The 15,863-nt window shown below is 42.2% G+C and overlaps 1 protein-coding gene across 3 annotated transcripts in view; it reads right to left on the bottom strand.

Moving 5' to 3' along the window:
• cacna2d2a (calcium channel, voltage-dependent, alpha 2/delta subunit 2a) overlaps positions 1-15,863 on the bottom strand; it is a 147,741-nt gene that overhangs the window by 39,265 nt on the left and 92,613 nt on the right. For all 3 annotated transcript variants that reach the window (XM_035151978.2, XM_035151979.2, XM_035151980.2), the window contains 2 exons: positions 3,430-3,561; positions 3,144-3,201 (listed from right to left, as the gene is read on the bottom strand). In XM_035151978.2, the coding sequence (XP_035007869.1) occupies positions 3,144-3,201; positions 3,430-3,561 (190 nt within the window). The remainder of the gene's footprint in view (positions 1-3,143; positions 3,202-3,429; positions 3,562-15,863) is intronic.

Genomic DNA, 15,863 nt, shown 5'->3' with positions numbered 1-15,863 from the left:
CTCTGTGCACACATACACCTCTTCCTCTGTCTAACCTTGTCACAGACGCTGCAGCCGCTCAGCAAGCCCCCTCATCTTTGTCTTTCCTTGTTCCCTCTTGTCTCCACGTTGAGTTCCTCAGTCAAAACATGTGTCAGAGCATTAAAGTCCATGAACTCGGGTTTTGTCCTGACAGATCAGAGAACGGATCCTTGTTTTAAGTTGTGCTGCTACACAGCGCCTCGTGTTTTCCAGCTTTCCCCCCCCTGTTTATAGTGTTGCCTGCTGTGACAGTGGAGCACTAGGGAGACTTTCTTTGGGTGTTAACCTAATTAATTGTCAGGGAACACCTCGTTGGTTTGATGATTGCAGACACACTGAGGTGTTGGGAGATCCCTTCGAATTTTTCCGTAAAAATACACTAATCAGTGTTTAGAGTAAATGTAAACAATAGCATCATATTACAATAAGTACCGGCTATGACTGACTGGAATGTTTAAGTCCTCTGTTATACGCAGTGTCTGAGTATGAAGTACTTTTCCACACATAAAAAGACTCTACTGAGTGAGTGATTCGGTTTTATCCCACGGGTTATATATCACAACATTGTGAGGAGGACATAAACTGTGAAAACTTCGTTTTAATCTAAGTTTGTTTTCATTTGTTTTTGTGGATTGTTTTTTTTAAGCAATTTTCATTTTCAACAAACCAAGTGACGTCATCCATTAGTTTATGAACAACTGGTTTGAAACTAGAAGCAATCATACTTGGAGTGTGTGTGTGTGTGTGTGTGTGTGTGTGTGTGTGTGTGTGTGTGTGTGTGTGTGTGTGTGTGTGTGTGTGTGTGTGTGTGAGTGTGTGGGGGGGGGCTGAGAGCTTGAGGACACTGCACGCCCACCTAGACCTGCTCCCATTGGACTGTGCTAACTGTCATTTAGCACTTTAATTTCCATGTTTTTTATGGATTGATCAATTCAAATAATTAAACGCTCACCACGACTTACACCTCACCTCGAATGAGCAACTAGTTTTACCTTAAATGTGTTTTTTGATGGTGAATACCTGGCAACATTTTAAGATTTCAAAATGGTGTATTTCAGGATCTTGATTGTCATGCAAATGTAACCAGAATGCAAAGGTTTTCTTTTGCATGTCTTTTGTTTGTTTGCTCTGAGCTGCGGTGACTCCATGTGACAGCCTGGCCTGACCTCAAACAGCCACTCACACTGAGCTGGACGGAGACAGAGATGGAAAATGGGGTCAGGTCTAATCAACATTGCTGTCATGATTATGTCCAGTTCACTCCAACCTGTAACCAGGCAACAGGCAGGGCTGCCACAAAGCTGATGTGACAGTGGCAAGTAGATTGAATGTGGAAGGGTGGACAGGAAGCCAGGGTGGGCGGGTGAACGCAGCCTAGTTCTGTCCGGCCGATCACGCTCACCCAGCCCGGCACTCGGTACAGGGATCAGCTGTTGCACTTTTAATAAAAACATTAGCCCCTATCTTGTTTTTGTCCTTGTAGCAAAATACAGTGCATTCTACATGATCACTTACTGAGATAAACACGGGTTAGGAAAGAACGTTTTGATCTTATTCCTCTAAACAATATACCTTGAGCACAGAAGGTCAACAGCAGACAGAGACAAAACGCTGAACAAGAATCTTAATACGAGACTGGATTTAAGACTTAAAGCTTTTCTTTCAGACATAGTGCTGGAGTCATAAAAAGGTCTTAACGTGCAGACATGCATTAAGATCCTGGGTTAGAAAATTTACTGAAAAAACATGTTTTCTGTAAAAGAATTGCATTCCAATATTTATGAGGCACAGAAATGGCTGCCGTTGTAGAGAGTATGTTCACGTGGTCTAGAAGCAAGAACAAGTAATTGTTCAAAGATGTTCATGTTTGTGGGCTACGTCTTTGAACAGATGAAAAGGCCTCATCTTGAATATAAGAATAAAAGACAAACGCAGTGGCAATGTGTACAGACACTCCTTTGTTACACAAAGATTTAAAAATCAAATGTGTCTACAGCAAGCTTGTGTGTGTGTGAGTGTGAGTGCGTGGGCTCAGATCGTCTCACAACACTTTGTCACAACTTTAACACAGCATGACACTGCTGCTGCTGCCGACAGAACAGGTGTTGCAATGACAAGTTAAATTTCTGCAATTTTCCTCTGCTGCTGTTTCTGTTTGTTCAAGTCTGTCGGCTCGGAGCTACACAAACCTCAGCTGGAGGAGCACAGAGCACTTTGGAAGTTCAGCAAGTTCATGGATTTTAGAGCATTTACATTAGGATAAGAAATGTAGAAAAGATTTTACCTAAATACAAATATATGTACAAATATACTTAATCAAGTTACGTATATTTGTGTTTTCTTTGTGTTTATAAATGGTAAATTGTTGGTATTTATACAGCACTTTTTTTACTTGATCACTCAAAGCACTTTACAGAACAGTTTTGCCATTCACCCATTCACACACATTCATACAGAGCGTTCACAATGCAGCCGATTCTCTATCACACATCACTCACACATTGTCGGCACAGCTGTCAGGGGCAGTGTGGGGTTCAGGATCCAAGGACACGGGCCTGTATCTGTTTATCTATAAACACTGTTAGTGATAAAGTTATTTATAATAAAGTTTATGGTTAAACCGTAACTTATCACGCCTCAATTACATCTCTTTATCACAAAGGTTTAACAACTTCCTAGGAATCATTGCCAAATATTTTTTCTGAAATATATATATATATATATCGTTATCAAAATGTTTTTACTAACTAATATTGGTATCTGCATCAGGCCCCAAAAAATCAGTCTGGCTCTAATGAATTTACCATATCTAATCTTTTGTATTCAAAATCACAAATGTACCACTAAAATACTACATGTATACTATAAAATACTAGATAATACTAATAAGAATAATAATCTTAAAGACATTTTTTAGCAACATCATTCACAAGTGAAGTACATCAAGAGTATTTCACCATCAAAGCCCCTAAAGTGTCCAAAGGAGACACTTTAGGAAACAAATGCCCCAAATAAAAAAATTATCAAGATGCTCTTTTCTAATTTCTTAGATAAATCTTATCTTTTCTTATTTCAGGTGATTGATGAGTGATATCATGAGAGTTCACCGTGACGGGACTTACCATGGCCTTCTGCGGACATCGTACAGGTCGATCTTGTTGGGCGCCCTCCATGGAGTGGCTGCAGAGAGCAAGAAAATAAGCTATAGGGCGAACAGTGCACTGTAGGATATTTCAGATCAGATTAGATCAAAGTAATCATAATTTCATTCTGTCGATCCTGTTACCACTATAACCATCTGATAAGAGATTGCCAATGTTCTGCAGCTGAGGAGCCCTGGGGTCAATTTAGACTTTATCTCAGAGTGGGTTATGAGGCAGACTGTTGACTCGGTGACCTGTGGCCTACCTGGGTAGTATCGAGTCACTCCAGTGGCACTGCCGAACACCTGCCAACGCAGAGAGCTGTCCTCCCGACGGTTTTCAATGAAGACTCGCTCCAGAGCCTGGGTCCAGTTTAACTCATTCAGGATGACTGGTGCTGTGGGAACACACACGAAGAGAAGCACGGTAATGAACTGGCACACATAGGACAGTGTAGGGATTATTAATATTAACCAATTTACCCAGCTTGTGTTTTCAATAAGGGGCATAATTTCTGCTATATTTTAATGTTTCCATGGATCCAACAGATTAATGCTGCAAAAGACAATGTCACAAATTTGGTGAACAAGGTTCACTTGAAATAAGCACAACTCATATACAGGGACAAAATAGAGAGAATTGTAAATGAGCTGCTAATTATGTGACATAGCTTAAACTTTGCTTGAACAACAAACACTTAAAATAGTCTCGCTTTTATGACTTTTTGCACCCCGTTACAAATATGCAGAAAAGATAAGGGCGGCTCGGTTCAGATCCCGGGTCAGCCAGGGTATTTTCTTTGTGGAGATTCCATGTTCCCCCCTAAGTCTGCATGGGTTTTCTCCAGGTCCTGTGGCCTCCAATGCAGATTGGAGTTAGGTTAATAAGAAACTCTGAATTAGCCGTAGGTGTGGATGCGAGTGTTTGTCTCTGTATGTAAATGGTTTTATATTTATATAGCGCTTTTTTAGTCTTGATGACCACTCAAAGCTCTTTACAGTACAGTTTTACATTCACCCATTCACACACACATTCATACAGTGCTATGTAGGGGTTGTTCTATGAGGGGCAATTCAGGGTTCAGCTTCTTGCCCAAGGACACTTCCCCCCATGCAGATGGGGAAGACTGGGGATTGAACTGCCGACCTTCAGGTTGGAGGACGACCACTCTACCCCTCAGCCACAGCAGCCATGTAATATACCTGTCCAGGCTGCCTCTCACCCAATGTCAGCTATTTTGGGCTTCAGCTCCCCTGAGACCTTCAAGGGGATAAGTGGTAGAGATATATGGATAGAAAACAAAAATCTGATTTCCCCAGTTTTTATTGTAAGCCTCAAAAAATGACCACCGCCAGAGAACAAACAATACATTTTCTGTTAGTACCCCCAAAGGTTAACTCTCCTTGCTGAACAACCTTGTCCGTGCCAGCCGCAGCGAGCCGAGCACATAAGAATGGATGTATGCAGGCGGCGTGGCCGGCAGTAGCCGTCTGAGCGGGGCATCAGTCTAATCTAGGCGATCTCTGAGGAGTGCAGATGAGGAATCGGAGATGACCTTGGAGGAGGTCATATGTCATTCGCAGCATGTGGAGGAAGAAGCCGTCTCTGGAATTTTTGATAGCGGAGAAAAACAAACTACAGTTGTCTGTGTTAGAGGACTGCTCGGCGACTGGGGGAGTAAAGAGCAGAATAAGACCAGGTCGTGTGTTTTAGCTTTGAATGTGAGGTCACAGATATATCCCACCGGTCAGTGGTGCTGTGTGAAACGGATTTATGGTTGGGGGGGGCGTCATATTTATCATCAAGTCAAGAAATGAAATAGCGTGCCGCTGGTGGAGCTAGAATAACAACGAGTGTATCTCGTTTCTCTCCACCTCACTCTAACTGCCCTTTTACTTCTCTTACTCTTGATCCTTGCAACATGAGACAATATGGCTCCACACACACACACACACACAAAATGCTTTCATTCTGTTTAATAGCTGAGCTGAAGTCAGAAGATGTGCAATCAGAGGTTTAATAGCCCCCTGATTAAAGAGGAAACAAGATGAGGCGCTGAGCTGGGGAGAACTTCACTCTCTCCTCTGATTTAATTACTCAGCCAAACAAAGCTAGATAAGCCTCTGAACCGACAGGTCCAACTTTCCTCTACCCCTCGTTTGAATTTCACACAAATAAATGATCATTATCCACTTTCCCATGCTTTTCAATTACCGCTTTGACGAGCTGTCAGTTTAAAGTTAAGAAATACAACCTTCTCCCAGCCGCCGCTTACCTCCCTCACTCTAAGCTGAAAGCCTCTTGATAATCACAATCACACTGTTGTTAACTAAAAACATACTGGTGTCATCTTTTTTTCAGTTAAATGCTCCATTTTGCTTTGCACAAACTGTCTCCGCTCAAAACAAAGCAAAGTTTCATTACTCTCCAGCATCCTGCAAAACAAATGTTCACAAACACACACACACGCACACACGCACGCACACACACACACACACACACACGCACGCTCACAACAGAAGCACTAAATAGTGTCTGGAGGATAAGAATATATGAAAACCAAATTACTGCCATCACCGAGGGGAGCTCCTCAACATGTTTTCGCAAAATTCATAGACACAGCCACAAAGGAAGAAAAGAGGAGGATGGAAGCAGCCCTACAGATGAGGATAAAAAAAAAAAAGAGAAGAGAGAGGGAGGGCGACTGATGAAAAGCAACACACATATTAACACGAATGAGTGGCTGCCTTCACAGCCAAAAAGGCAATTTCTCGCCCATGAGGGAAGGAGAGAAAATAAATAAATGGACCCAAAACAAACTTCAAACTTTAAACAGCTAAATTGAAAATGGCAGAATCGAAGACATGACTGAGCGAAAAGATTTGCTTATTGGAAGTCTTTTCAAATGATGTCACAAATATCAGACCTTTGTTTGGTAGGTAAACAACTAGCGTGTACGAGGAGACGACATCTGAGGCAGAACAATAAGGCTGGTGACCAATAGTCTGCCCAGTGGAGGATGGCTGCAGGGTGTTTTCTGCTAAATCCAGCTGGTGGTTAGCAACTTATCATCAAACTGGTGCGAAAGACCTGTCACCATTTTGTCCTATCTTTTAAATGTAAAAAACATGTCTCCACCTCCTCCCCCTATCCAGAAATGAAGCCCATATCCCAGATTTGAATATATATATATACTGCAGCCAGCCACCAGGTGGCGATCAAGACAGGTCGTTTCACCCATAATAAAAAGCAGTAATTTGTGGGCATTGCCTCAGCTGAGGCTTTACCATCACTGTAAAATAAACAGTAGCTTCTGATTTATTTCATTAAACAATCAGTCTAATGGTTTGTCAGCTGTTATTTGATGACTCATTCCTGAAGGATGTGTTTTCCAGGGACATTTCTGCTACAAAGTTAATTGCATTCAACCAGAATTAGAAAGTGAAAGTGCTTTATTAGCTTCTATCTCTCATAACACATGTTTACATTAGCCGAGTCCAGATGGTTGTAAGAAGTGGAGGGATGCAACGAGGGAGAAGAAGATGTGAGACTCTCAGTATCTCTGCAGTTTTATGACCATGAATTTCCAAACTTGCTGCAGTCGCTCCTGTGAGTCAATTAATTTCCATGGGACCGGTGGTGATATTTTACTGATGTTTGTGTGGAGATTATCAGGGAGGCAAACTACGCATTTCAATTTCATCTGGGCCATGCAGCGCTCCATGGTTAAAGAGCCATCTGATTAATGTGTAAAAAGTATTATCCTTTGAGCAGGAGTTATCACAGTGGGTTGCTGCGGGGCGGCCCGTGTGCTGTGGAGTCCTGGGTGCACTTATCTGGAGAGGCACTGGGTATGTAATGATAGCTGTCCCAGACAGGCCAAGGGCGAAGAGACATCCTGTGACCTCCGTCTAAAACCAGCATCATCTCAGAAACCACGACTAACATCAAGGTACCTAACTGGATATATGCACGACAGATTATCAGCCTCATCTCTGCCCAGGGCTGCACACACACATGGATTCAACACCTGCAGTGTGCTTGATATGTTTTCTGAATATTTCCGTGTCCATGATGTTCTAATGGTGCTGGCAATGGTATATATTTGTGTCTTTAGTGCTGATCAGATTAATCTTTCAACCAGAGTAATAAAACAGACCAAAGTGTGTGTTTAGCTGCAATCTTAACCTAAACCAGTCATATGTGAGGCACCTTCACGGCAAACACACGCAATCACACATGCAGACACACATCTGCACGTGATCGCTGCAGAAAAAAACCAAAACCGAAGAAAAAAGACGGCACATCACAGATAGGACAACGCAGTAAACTAATTCTCTTTGATTTACGCAGTAAGGATGTGCTGTGACTTCTCAGGACAGTTGATAAAAAGACAAATTTCCCCTGGGGGGGAAATATGTCCACAGGCGGACAGAGCCTGCGAGCATTGTGTTGGGCCTCATCTTTCACATGAAACGCCCGCTCTCTGATATCTTTAAAAGGTAATTCATCAGAGCGCCGCTCCCCTGACATTTAGAGCACCCTTGGCTTTACCCCTTCATGGAGCAAGACTGCACACCAAGTAGGGAAACAATTATGAATGGGATTTATGGAGCATCTCTGTGTGAGATCAGCCCTCAATCCCCCCCTTCCACCAGCACCTCCTCTATCATATGACCCCCACCCCCTCGTGCACCCATTATTCACACTGATATACTCGTGATAAGGAGCCATCCAAACTAATCTGCGCGTCAAGCCCTGTATTAAGCCAACATTATAGAAATGGGTCCATGCATTGACTGTCCACACAGAAGAGAGGCACAGGGGCCTGTAATATACCAGAGCAACACAAGTGGTCCCTCATAAGAAACCCATGATGGTAATGGACCCAAAGCCCGTGGGTGATTCCCTTTGAAGTATCATAATCAGTATTGCTGTAATGCATTTAAATATTTTTAAATTGAGTGACTAAGTGGTACTGGTGTGGTTCAGTTCTCTTTACTTTAACATACTGGTGGTATTACTCAAGAAGACGGGAAGGAGACATGCATGTCATTGAATCTTAGTGAGTTGATATGCAGAATGTATGTTCCCACAAAGTCGTCTGCGATTTAGCTTTGGCAGAATCATTGCGTGAAGGAGAAACCGTTGGTCTCTTCACTCAAAAGATCAGTTCACACTAATGACAAAAACAGATGATCTCACCCTCGTGCTGTTCAGCCTGTCAGCAAGTTTGATTTACATTTTTCCTCCTGAATCTTTCTCTGACGTTTTCCTTTTACTTCCAGACCAAAACGATGGAGGTGAATAGAATTGTCTTTGTGGTGAACACAGCGCTGAAAGGAGACTAAGGGCATTTTCACACCTGATAGTTCGGCCCAGGTCCAAACCCTGGTTCATGTCTTTGATAGGTTGTTTACGTTTGATCCGGTTAGTTTTGGTTTCACATTTAGGGAGCACATTAAAGACTATTTTTACTGTTTGTACATCTTGTCATCATCTAGGTGGGCTACTTTTACCTGCATGGCATTGATTAGTGTATAGACGGACGGGGGTCTGATGTCGGAGTGCTGTCACTTCTGCTTTTGTATTCTTTATTTTTTTGAATAAAGTACAGAGAGAAAACATCCATTTGAATTGAGAAAAAGAAAAAAAAACATTTCTTTGCCAATGTATTTATGGTAACACTGAAAAATGAGCGTCCTCGTCGTTTAACCATAACATCATTGGTGGTGAAAACTAGAAGCAATCCTGGGAGCTGCTTCCGCTTCTGTTTCCTGTTCAATGATGTCTCAACTTCCAATTGGTCCAAAAGTCTGAACTATGACAAAAAGTTTTTCCACACTGCAAACGAACCAAACCCTGCTTCAGTTTGACCTGGATGAAGACCACCTCTTTTGGTTGGAGTAAATTTTGGCCGGTGCTCTGGTGAATGCTACACTACTGGAAATCTCTAAAAACTGTATTTGCAAGTGGCAGTACGGTCCAACTGCTGTTTTGGAGCAGTGAAGAAGAAGTGATTTCCAGGAAAAGAAGGGTGAAACTATTTCAAAGACCTGGTATCAGATCGGTAGATTTGTGTACTTGCCGATGCCCTCCGCGGCATTTTAAGCAGAGAGGTATTTCTGATGCTGGTATTGGTATCGGAACATCAATAGTCTGAGGTCATTACAAACCAGCATCTGCGTTTACCACTTCCTTTTCTGTCTCTCTACAATGTCAGCCCAGTTCCTTTACATCTTACCCTCTTCTCCCCTCTTTTCCTCACTGCCTCTCCCTCCTTCCCTCTCCCTTCATGGCTGCTTTGTGGCCTGGCCGAGTGTTAAAGTGCCTGAACCTAAAAGCTTTCATCCTGCAGGAGAAAACAGCAGCAACAGGAACTGGCAGCAGCTCACACATCACACAAAGAAAAGCTAAAACAAAGTCTAAGCCTTTGCAGAGAAAAATGTGTCTTTTTGTAGCTTTGGTTGAGGAAAAAAACCAAGAAGGAACTTTATAACCTGACTTATATTCTTTCCTGTTGTAGACTTTAGAAAACACTCCCAGAGAATCTCTTAGCAAATGGAGCCGCTGCATTAACTAATTACAAATTAAATTAATCATAATTAAAAATCATTTGAGGAAATCAAACACTTTTACTCAGGAGAAGTATTTGTTTTTAAGATACCTGAGTTTTGCTTCACGGCAATTTCAGACCGAGTGTGTGTGCATGTGTGTGTGTGTGTGTGTGTGTGTGTGTGTGTGTGTGTGTGTGTGTGTGTGTGTGTGTGTGTGTGTGTTTGTGTGTCGGGGGGGGTTTCTCTGAGGAAAGGTGATTATTAATACAGAATAATACGTAAGGGAGAGATTTCACCACACCTCCAGAGTGCTCCTCCAAACGATTTTTCTAATTAAGCAAGAGCAGTAAATAACAAACACACCAAATGTAATTTGTGAGGCTGCTGGTGAGTGAAGTGGAGTTTGTTGTGCCGACTGTTCTAATTAGTGTGCGGGTGAATGATAGTGCCCCTTCACTGGGCACACACTATCGGGGGTGAGATGGGTGAGGGGCGGAGGAAGAAAGATGTAACGTCTGTAACGTTGAGAACAACTGAAAATACAGAGTGCACTGTTACTACTGTATTTCTTCTCTTTTTAACTTCAAATCCTATTCTGCTTATCCCACTCTCTTCATTGCTTTATTACTCTTTTTCTTTCATAAATCACTTTTGCTTTTTCCACATTTTTTTTCAGTTTGATGTTGAGTTGGTTGACAGGGAAGCTTCCTGCACTTAATGGAACCTGAACCGAATACAGGATTTATGTGCAGTACAAATACACACACGGACACAAAAATAACATTTTACATTTGGCTCAGGGGTGGGAAACCTCTGGCCTAACAACTCATGAACACAAAAAGTGGCTCAGATAAACCAAAAAAATCCCGGCAATTATTTTCTTCTGCCATACAATAAAATTTTATAAAACAGGTTGATCCTTTCCAATTGTCTGTCATGTCACAGTCGGGGTGAAGAAAACACACCAGTAACGTGTCGATCATGACAAGCATAATGGCGATCTTCAAAAAAAAAAAAAAAAGTAAATAGATTAAATAAATAAGTCATATACAAGCTAGTTTGTCTGGTATATAGAGACACACTAATCTCAGAATCATTACAGTCAGCAACATGGAGCTGAAGAGAGTTGCAGGTACACCGCAAGTAATTTCCTCTTTATTGACAGTATAAGCGTGAAATGGCGATGGAGAATTGGGGAAGACATGCAGCAAACATCCGAGTAGGAATCGAACTTGTGGCCACAGCAGGACTCGAGCCTCCCCACCCCTGCTCTATTTGAAGGAAATCTTTACGGCTTCGAACTTAAAGATGAGATGAGTTTAATATTATAGATATAAGCCTAAGGCTGAGTGGGAACAGTGACTAATGGGAGCCACAGCTTATAATACGACTAAGCAACAAAGCATAACTCTCATTCTTCTCACTGTCACATTCCCTTCCTATTGTGAACAGACCTGAGTCTGTCTATCAAATGTCGCCTTTGTCCCTCAGAACCGCGAAGCGGACTTCTCCCCAGATCCATTTTACAGAGGACGAGCGACATCAGAGGCAGTTTGACTCAAATTAAACCCCACAAATGCAAATCTCTTCTTTTTAAATCTCACACGACACTGCGTTGACTCGCTATCTGTTGCACTCAATTTTCCCCTGCACATTACAGACACCCCATGCAATTTGCTCTTTACAAAGGTGAATTGGATGATTTCTTTTATTTATTTATTTTGTGCCGGCAGCTTCCCGGAGGGGATCCAGGCTCGGACCAGAGAAAATGGAGGCTAACATTCGAAGGGCAGGGAGCACGATCTCTTGTTAATTTAAGTCTCATAAATAAAAGAATGTTTTAACCTCTTGAAATCCCGACACTTTCTTTACACTTTATGTTACTTCTAATGCTAATAACCCCCCGGTGTTTTAGATAGATGCCCTCAGTGAATAACAGGGAATATTTCCTTGCATTAATTTTGGCATAATATTATGCAGGCAGCTGTTTTTAACAAAAACAAAACAAAAAACCTGTTTTCAGCAACAACAAAAACAATCTGGTGTATAAAAACTATACACTACCTGCCAAACACCAACTGACAAGCAAACGAGTTGTGCCAAGTTCAGACTGCACGACTGTCAAAGTCATCGGATCGCTGTGCACTTCAAACTACATGACTTGCTATCGTTTGTCTTGCAGATGTAAGTTCATACTACACGACTGACTGGGGACAGGGGGTCCTTCACAACACGTCCCATCACAGTTGTATAGAAAAGGCAAATCCTGGTAATACTTCAAAACTTTGCCATAGTTGTCTGTAGTTGTCATTGATTCGTCTCAGATATTTTGCCTGCAAGAAACATAGGCAGAGTCTGCGACGTGTCAATGAGTTCGGACACAGAGATTGGCGACTGCACATTGAATCCTGATTTGGCTCCAAAATGGAGCTTTTTCTCCGACTTCCTAAATTTGTTGGTGATTGGAAAATTGGGATAGAAATGGTCTAGTTTGAACTAGGATAAAACTTCACAGAAAATCGAAGAAAATCGTAATGGAAGACTTTGGAAATGTGTAAAGAAGATCTGATAAGGCTGTGATTGAACAATTAGAGAGGCAAGTACAGGGGCGGGTGACGATGGTGGTTGTGGTGATTGTGTGTGTGTGTGTGTGTGTGTGTGTGTGTGTGTGTGTGTGTGTGTGTGTGTGTGTGTGTGTGTGTGTGTGTGTGTGTGTGTGGTGGGTGGGATAATCACTCCATGCAAATCATTTAAGCTCTGCTCTTTCATCTGCACACACAGTTAGCCAGTCCTCGCCATTCATTTGTGATAACCAAGTTTCTCACTGTGCTCGACTACAATAGCAAACTGACAACATGACGCTAGGCCTCTGGAAACGGCGCCGCATGCAGCGGATTTAAACTTCAAATTTAATGAAAGGACTTCCCACATTCACTGGTGGTTCTCTCCATACCCTGCTGGGAACAGTGGCTGCTTATTCGAACACACACACACTAATGTAGGCATCCACTATGTGTACACTGTACACACATAATTACTTCTTTTTCAAAAAGGCTGATATACAATGGTGTATATTTTCCAACATATTGTTATGTACATGCAACTGAAGATTGACCCAATCTGGCTTAGTATCCTCCATCTGCAGCACGGACTCCAATGTCCAATTACCAATGAGGTTCAATGAATCTATAAAATAAAGAATGATTGTGTATTCGCTCACTGTTTTCATCCTTATTTTTCAGTTATTTTAAACGTTATATACCCAGAGGCCTTTCCTCGACAGCTATTTAGCAAATCACTGTCTGTTCTTCACAATGTCTGTAACATTCAGATGGAGAATACACGGATGACACTGCCCACATCAATTTATTCCCCCGAGCCTGTGTTGCGATGTCCATCCTGTAATAAGCAATGATAATTAGAAGAAAACTGTATGAATGTTTGACCTAAGCTAATTAGAAAGTTTGCAGACTTGGCAGCAGGAATCAGCAGTGGGATAATGAATCATAAAATGGTTCATTACTGCGCTCAGGGAACACTCTCAATCTCAATAAACGGACATGGGGCCTAGCAGACAAATCAAACCAGGATGGATACACCGCCTCATTTAGCCGCTGAAAGGATCACAATAAAAAAAAAGAAAGATATTTTTTTGCTATTATTAAAGTGTCTCTTCTCCTTCCATCCCCTCTCACCCCTTTCTTTCTATCTCTCAGTCTATCTGTGCCGTTCTCCAAGGACGCTCATTTTCATGTGACTGGAAATTTAAGATGCCATTTTCTGGAAAACAGCCAATTTATCCAGTACATTAACAATGTGTACAAATCAAAGTGAGCTACATTAAGTGCGAGTGCTAATAAACAACACTTGTGAATTTCACAACAACCGTTAAGCATTGCGAGCTGTACTTTGGACTGTGCTCCATTATATAGTTTGCAGTTCTCTGCCTTTCCTCTGGCCTCCCCCTGAGGAACAAGCACTCAATCTACCCACTCACATCACTTCTTCCCTCTGCTTATCCTATACCCACAGATATACTGTAGATCCAGACCTCTGCAGACCAAGAGGACAACAATCCGCCCACATTAGTTTCCTCAGACATCCTCTCCAAGGCGCCCTGCAGGCTCCCAATGGCAGGACCAGAGTAGAACTCCACACACAGAGAACAATCCACCTTTTACCATCTCTCTCTAAAACTATTGAAACTCTACAAACCTGAACTCTGTGACATGAGCTCGAAGTAAAGTTCTGCTAGATAAGTTAATTAAAACAGTGCTTCACTGATAATACTGATCTTACTTGTTGTCGTTGTCCCTTGAAAGCAATGGGTAGTTATTTTCATATGTTCTGTTAAACTAGACTCCTATTAAATAACAAGAGGAGTTACGATACCGATGCCAGCTTTGGAAATACCTCCTGTTGAAAATGCTGTTTCGGGCATTGGCGAGTAAGCAAATACATGTTCTGATCCAATTCCACGTCTTTAAACTATTTTTGCTCCACACAGATAAAACTCCAATTCCTGGAAATCACTGCTGCTGCTCCAAAACAGCAGGTGCTATGTACTGCCACTGGCAAGTACTGTTTTTAGAGCAGTGAAGAAGAAAAGATTCCCAGTAGTGTAGCATTAGCCAGTGCAGCAGCAAAAATTGGAAAACACATCAAAACGGCAAAAAGGATTTTCTTCATTTTCCAATGTGTAGTGTTCTGACCCAACATATACCGACTCAAATTACATCTATTTGGTCTCCAATCATCAGATTTGGAGCAGCTCAATCTAAAGGCTTTGAATAACATGCAAATAGTTTGTAGCATCTCGTCCATGCAGGACCTGTAAATAGATGCTAATGTGTAAAATCTTTGGAGTTTCCCTTTAACTTTGTCTACATTGCACCTTTATCATGTCAAGACTGATGATTATAAATTCTACAATCGCGTCATTGGGTTTGCTGGCAAAGCGTCTTTAAGAATTTGAGCAGCAACAAGTGTTTCATTACTGGGTTGTTTTTTTTAAAAATCACCAACACCTAAAACACAACGCACGTTCATAATTGAGTTGGCACAAAATCGGCAGTTGACAATCTCAGCACAACAGACTGCGCAATGGGAGCTAGCAACACAACATCAATAGTAAACATTTCCAGAGAAGAGAAGAGAAAAAAACCTAATTCTATGCACTGTACCACTCTACTTGTCTGGTCTCCACCGGGCTCAATCAAGAGGCCTTTATTCTCTGACTCATATCTTCAGACAGGGGAACCAGAGCTGGCACAAAATGGCTCCGGGAACAATGTGCAGGCCTGATTGCTCTATTGTGAGTTAGCCGTGGCCTCTGACATCTCCTCCTGAACCAAGAGTGTCTAATTCAGACAAGATTCGTCTGGAGACACAGCTGGAGAGCATTGTTACAGGAAGGTGCCATACACTGCCTCTTCAACAAAGACGGCAAAGAGCTTGACAAAAAAAAGAAATTTGCCAAGGCGAAAATGTCGGTCTGTCTGTCTGCACACGCCTTCTGGTTTCTGAGTCTTTAAAGAGGCCGGGACAGAGCGTCCAAAAGGTTAGAGGTGGGTAACAGAGGGAACATGCCAAGCAAAATCAGAGTCCCTCAAGGTACATGTGTTCCCTTTTGTCCATTTGGCAGCTGCAGTCTAAGGAGGGTGTTATGTCCGCGGGGCAGCGCGGTGCCAGGCACGAAGGGCAGGGCCCACAAGTGACACAGCCAATGCCCATGCATTAAAAAAAAGAAAATACAGTAGGAATGTGGTGTGAGAGAGCGTCTGTCATCTAAAATCATGTTAGTGTGCTAAAGTGCAAGCTGACATAAAAAGAGGGAGAGACTGAGCTAACGTACTGGAGAGGTCGAGTCAAAAGATCTATCCATGACCAAGCAGTTTGTGTGACAGCCAGGAGATGTCGTTCATCACACATTCAAATAATACAGTACTTTTTTTAAATCTGCTGTCAGGGTGCAACAAATACCACAAAATCCAAAGATAAAAACTTGACAAGCAGGTAACCTGCTAACGGTAAGAGACCATTCAGCAAACAAAACAGGCCTTAAGCACCTATCCATTATCTGTTATCTACTCTGCTTGTGCTTTGAGGGTCACGGCCGGGGCCAGCTGACAGTGGCTGAGAG

Source organism: Hippoglossus stenolepis, chromosome 3, assembly GCF_022539355.2.
Source record: "Hippoglossus stenolepis isolate QCI-W04-F060 chromosome 3, HSTE1.2, whole genome shotgun sequence".
Classification (NCBI taxonomy): domain Eukaryota; kingdom Metazoa; phylum Chordata; class Actinopteri; order Pleuronectiformes; family Pleuronectidae; genus Hippoglossus; species Hippoglossus stenolepis.
This window is presented reverse-complemented; position numbering and strand designations above follow the sequence as displayed.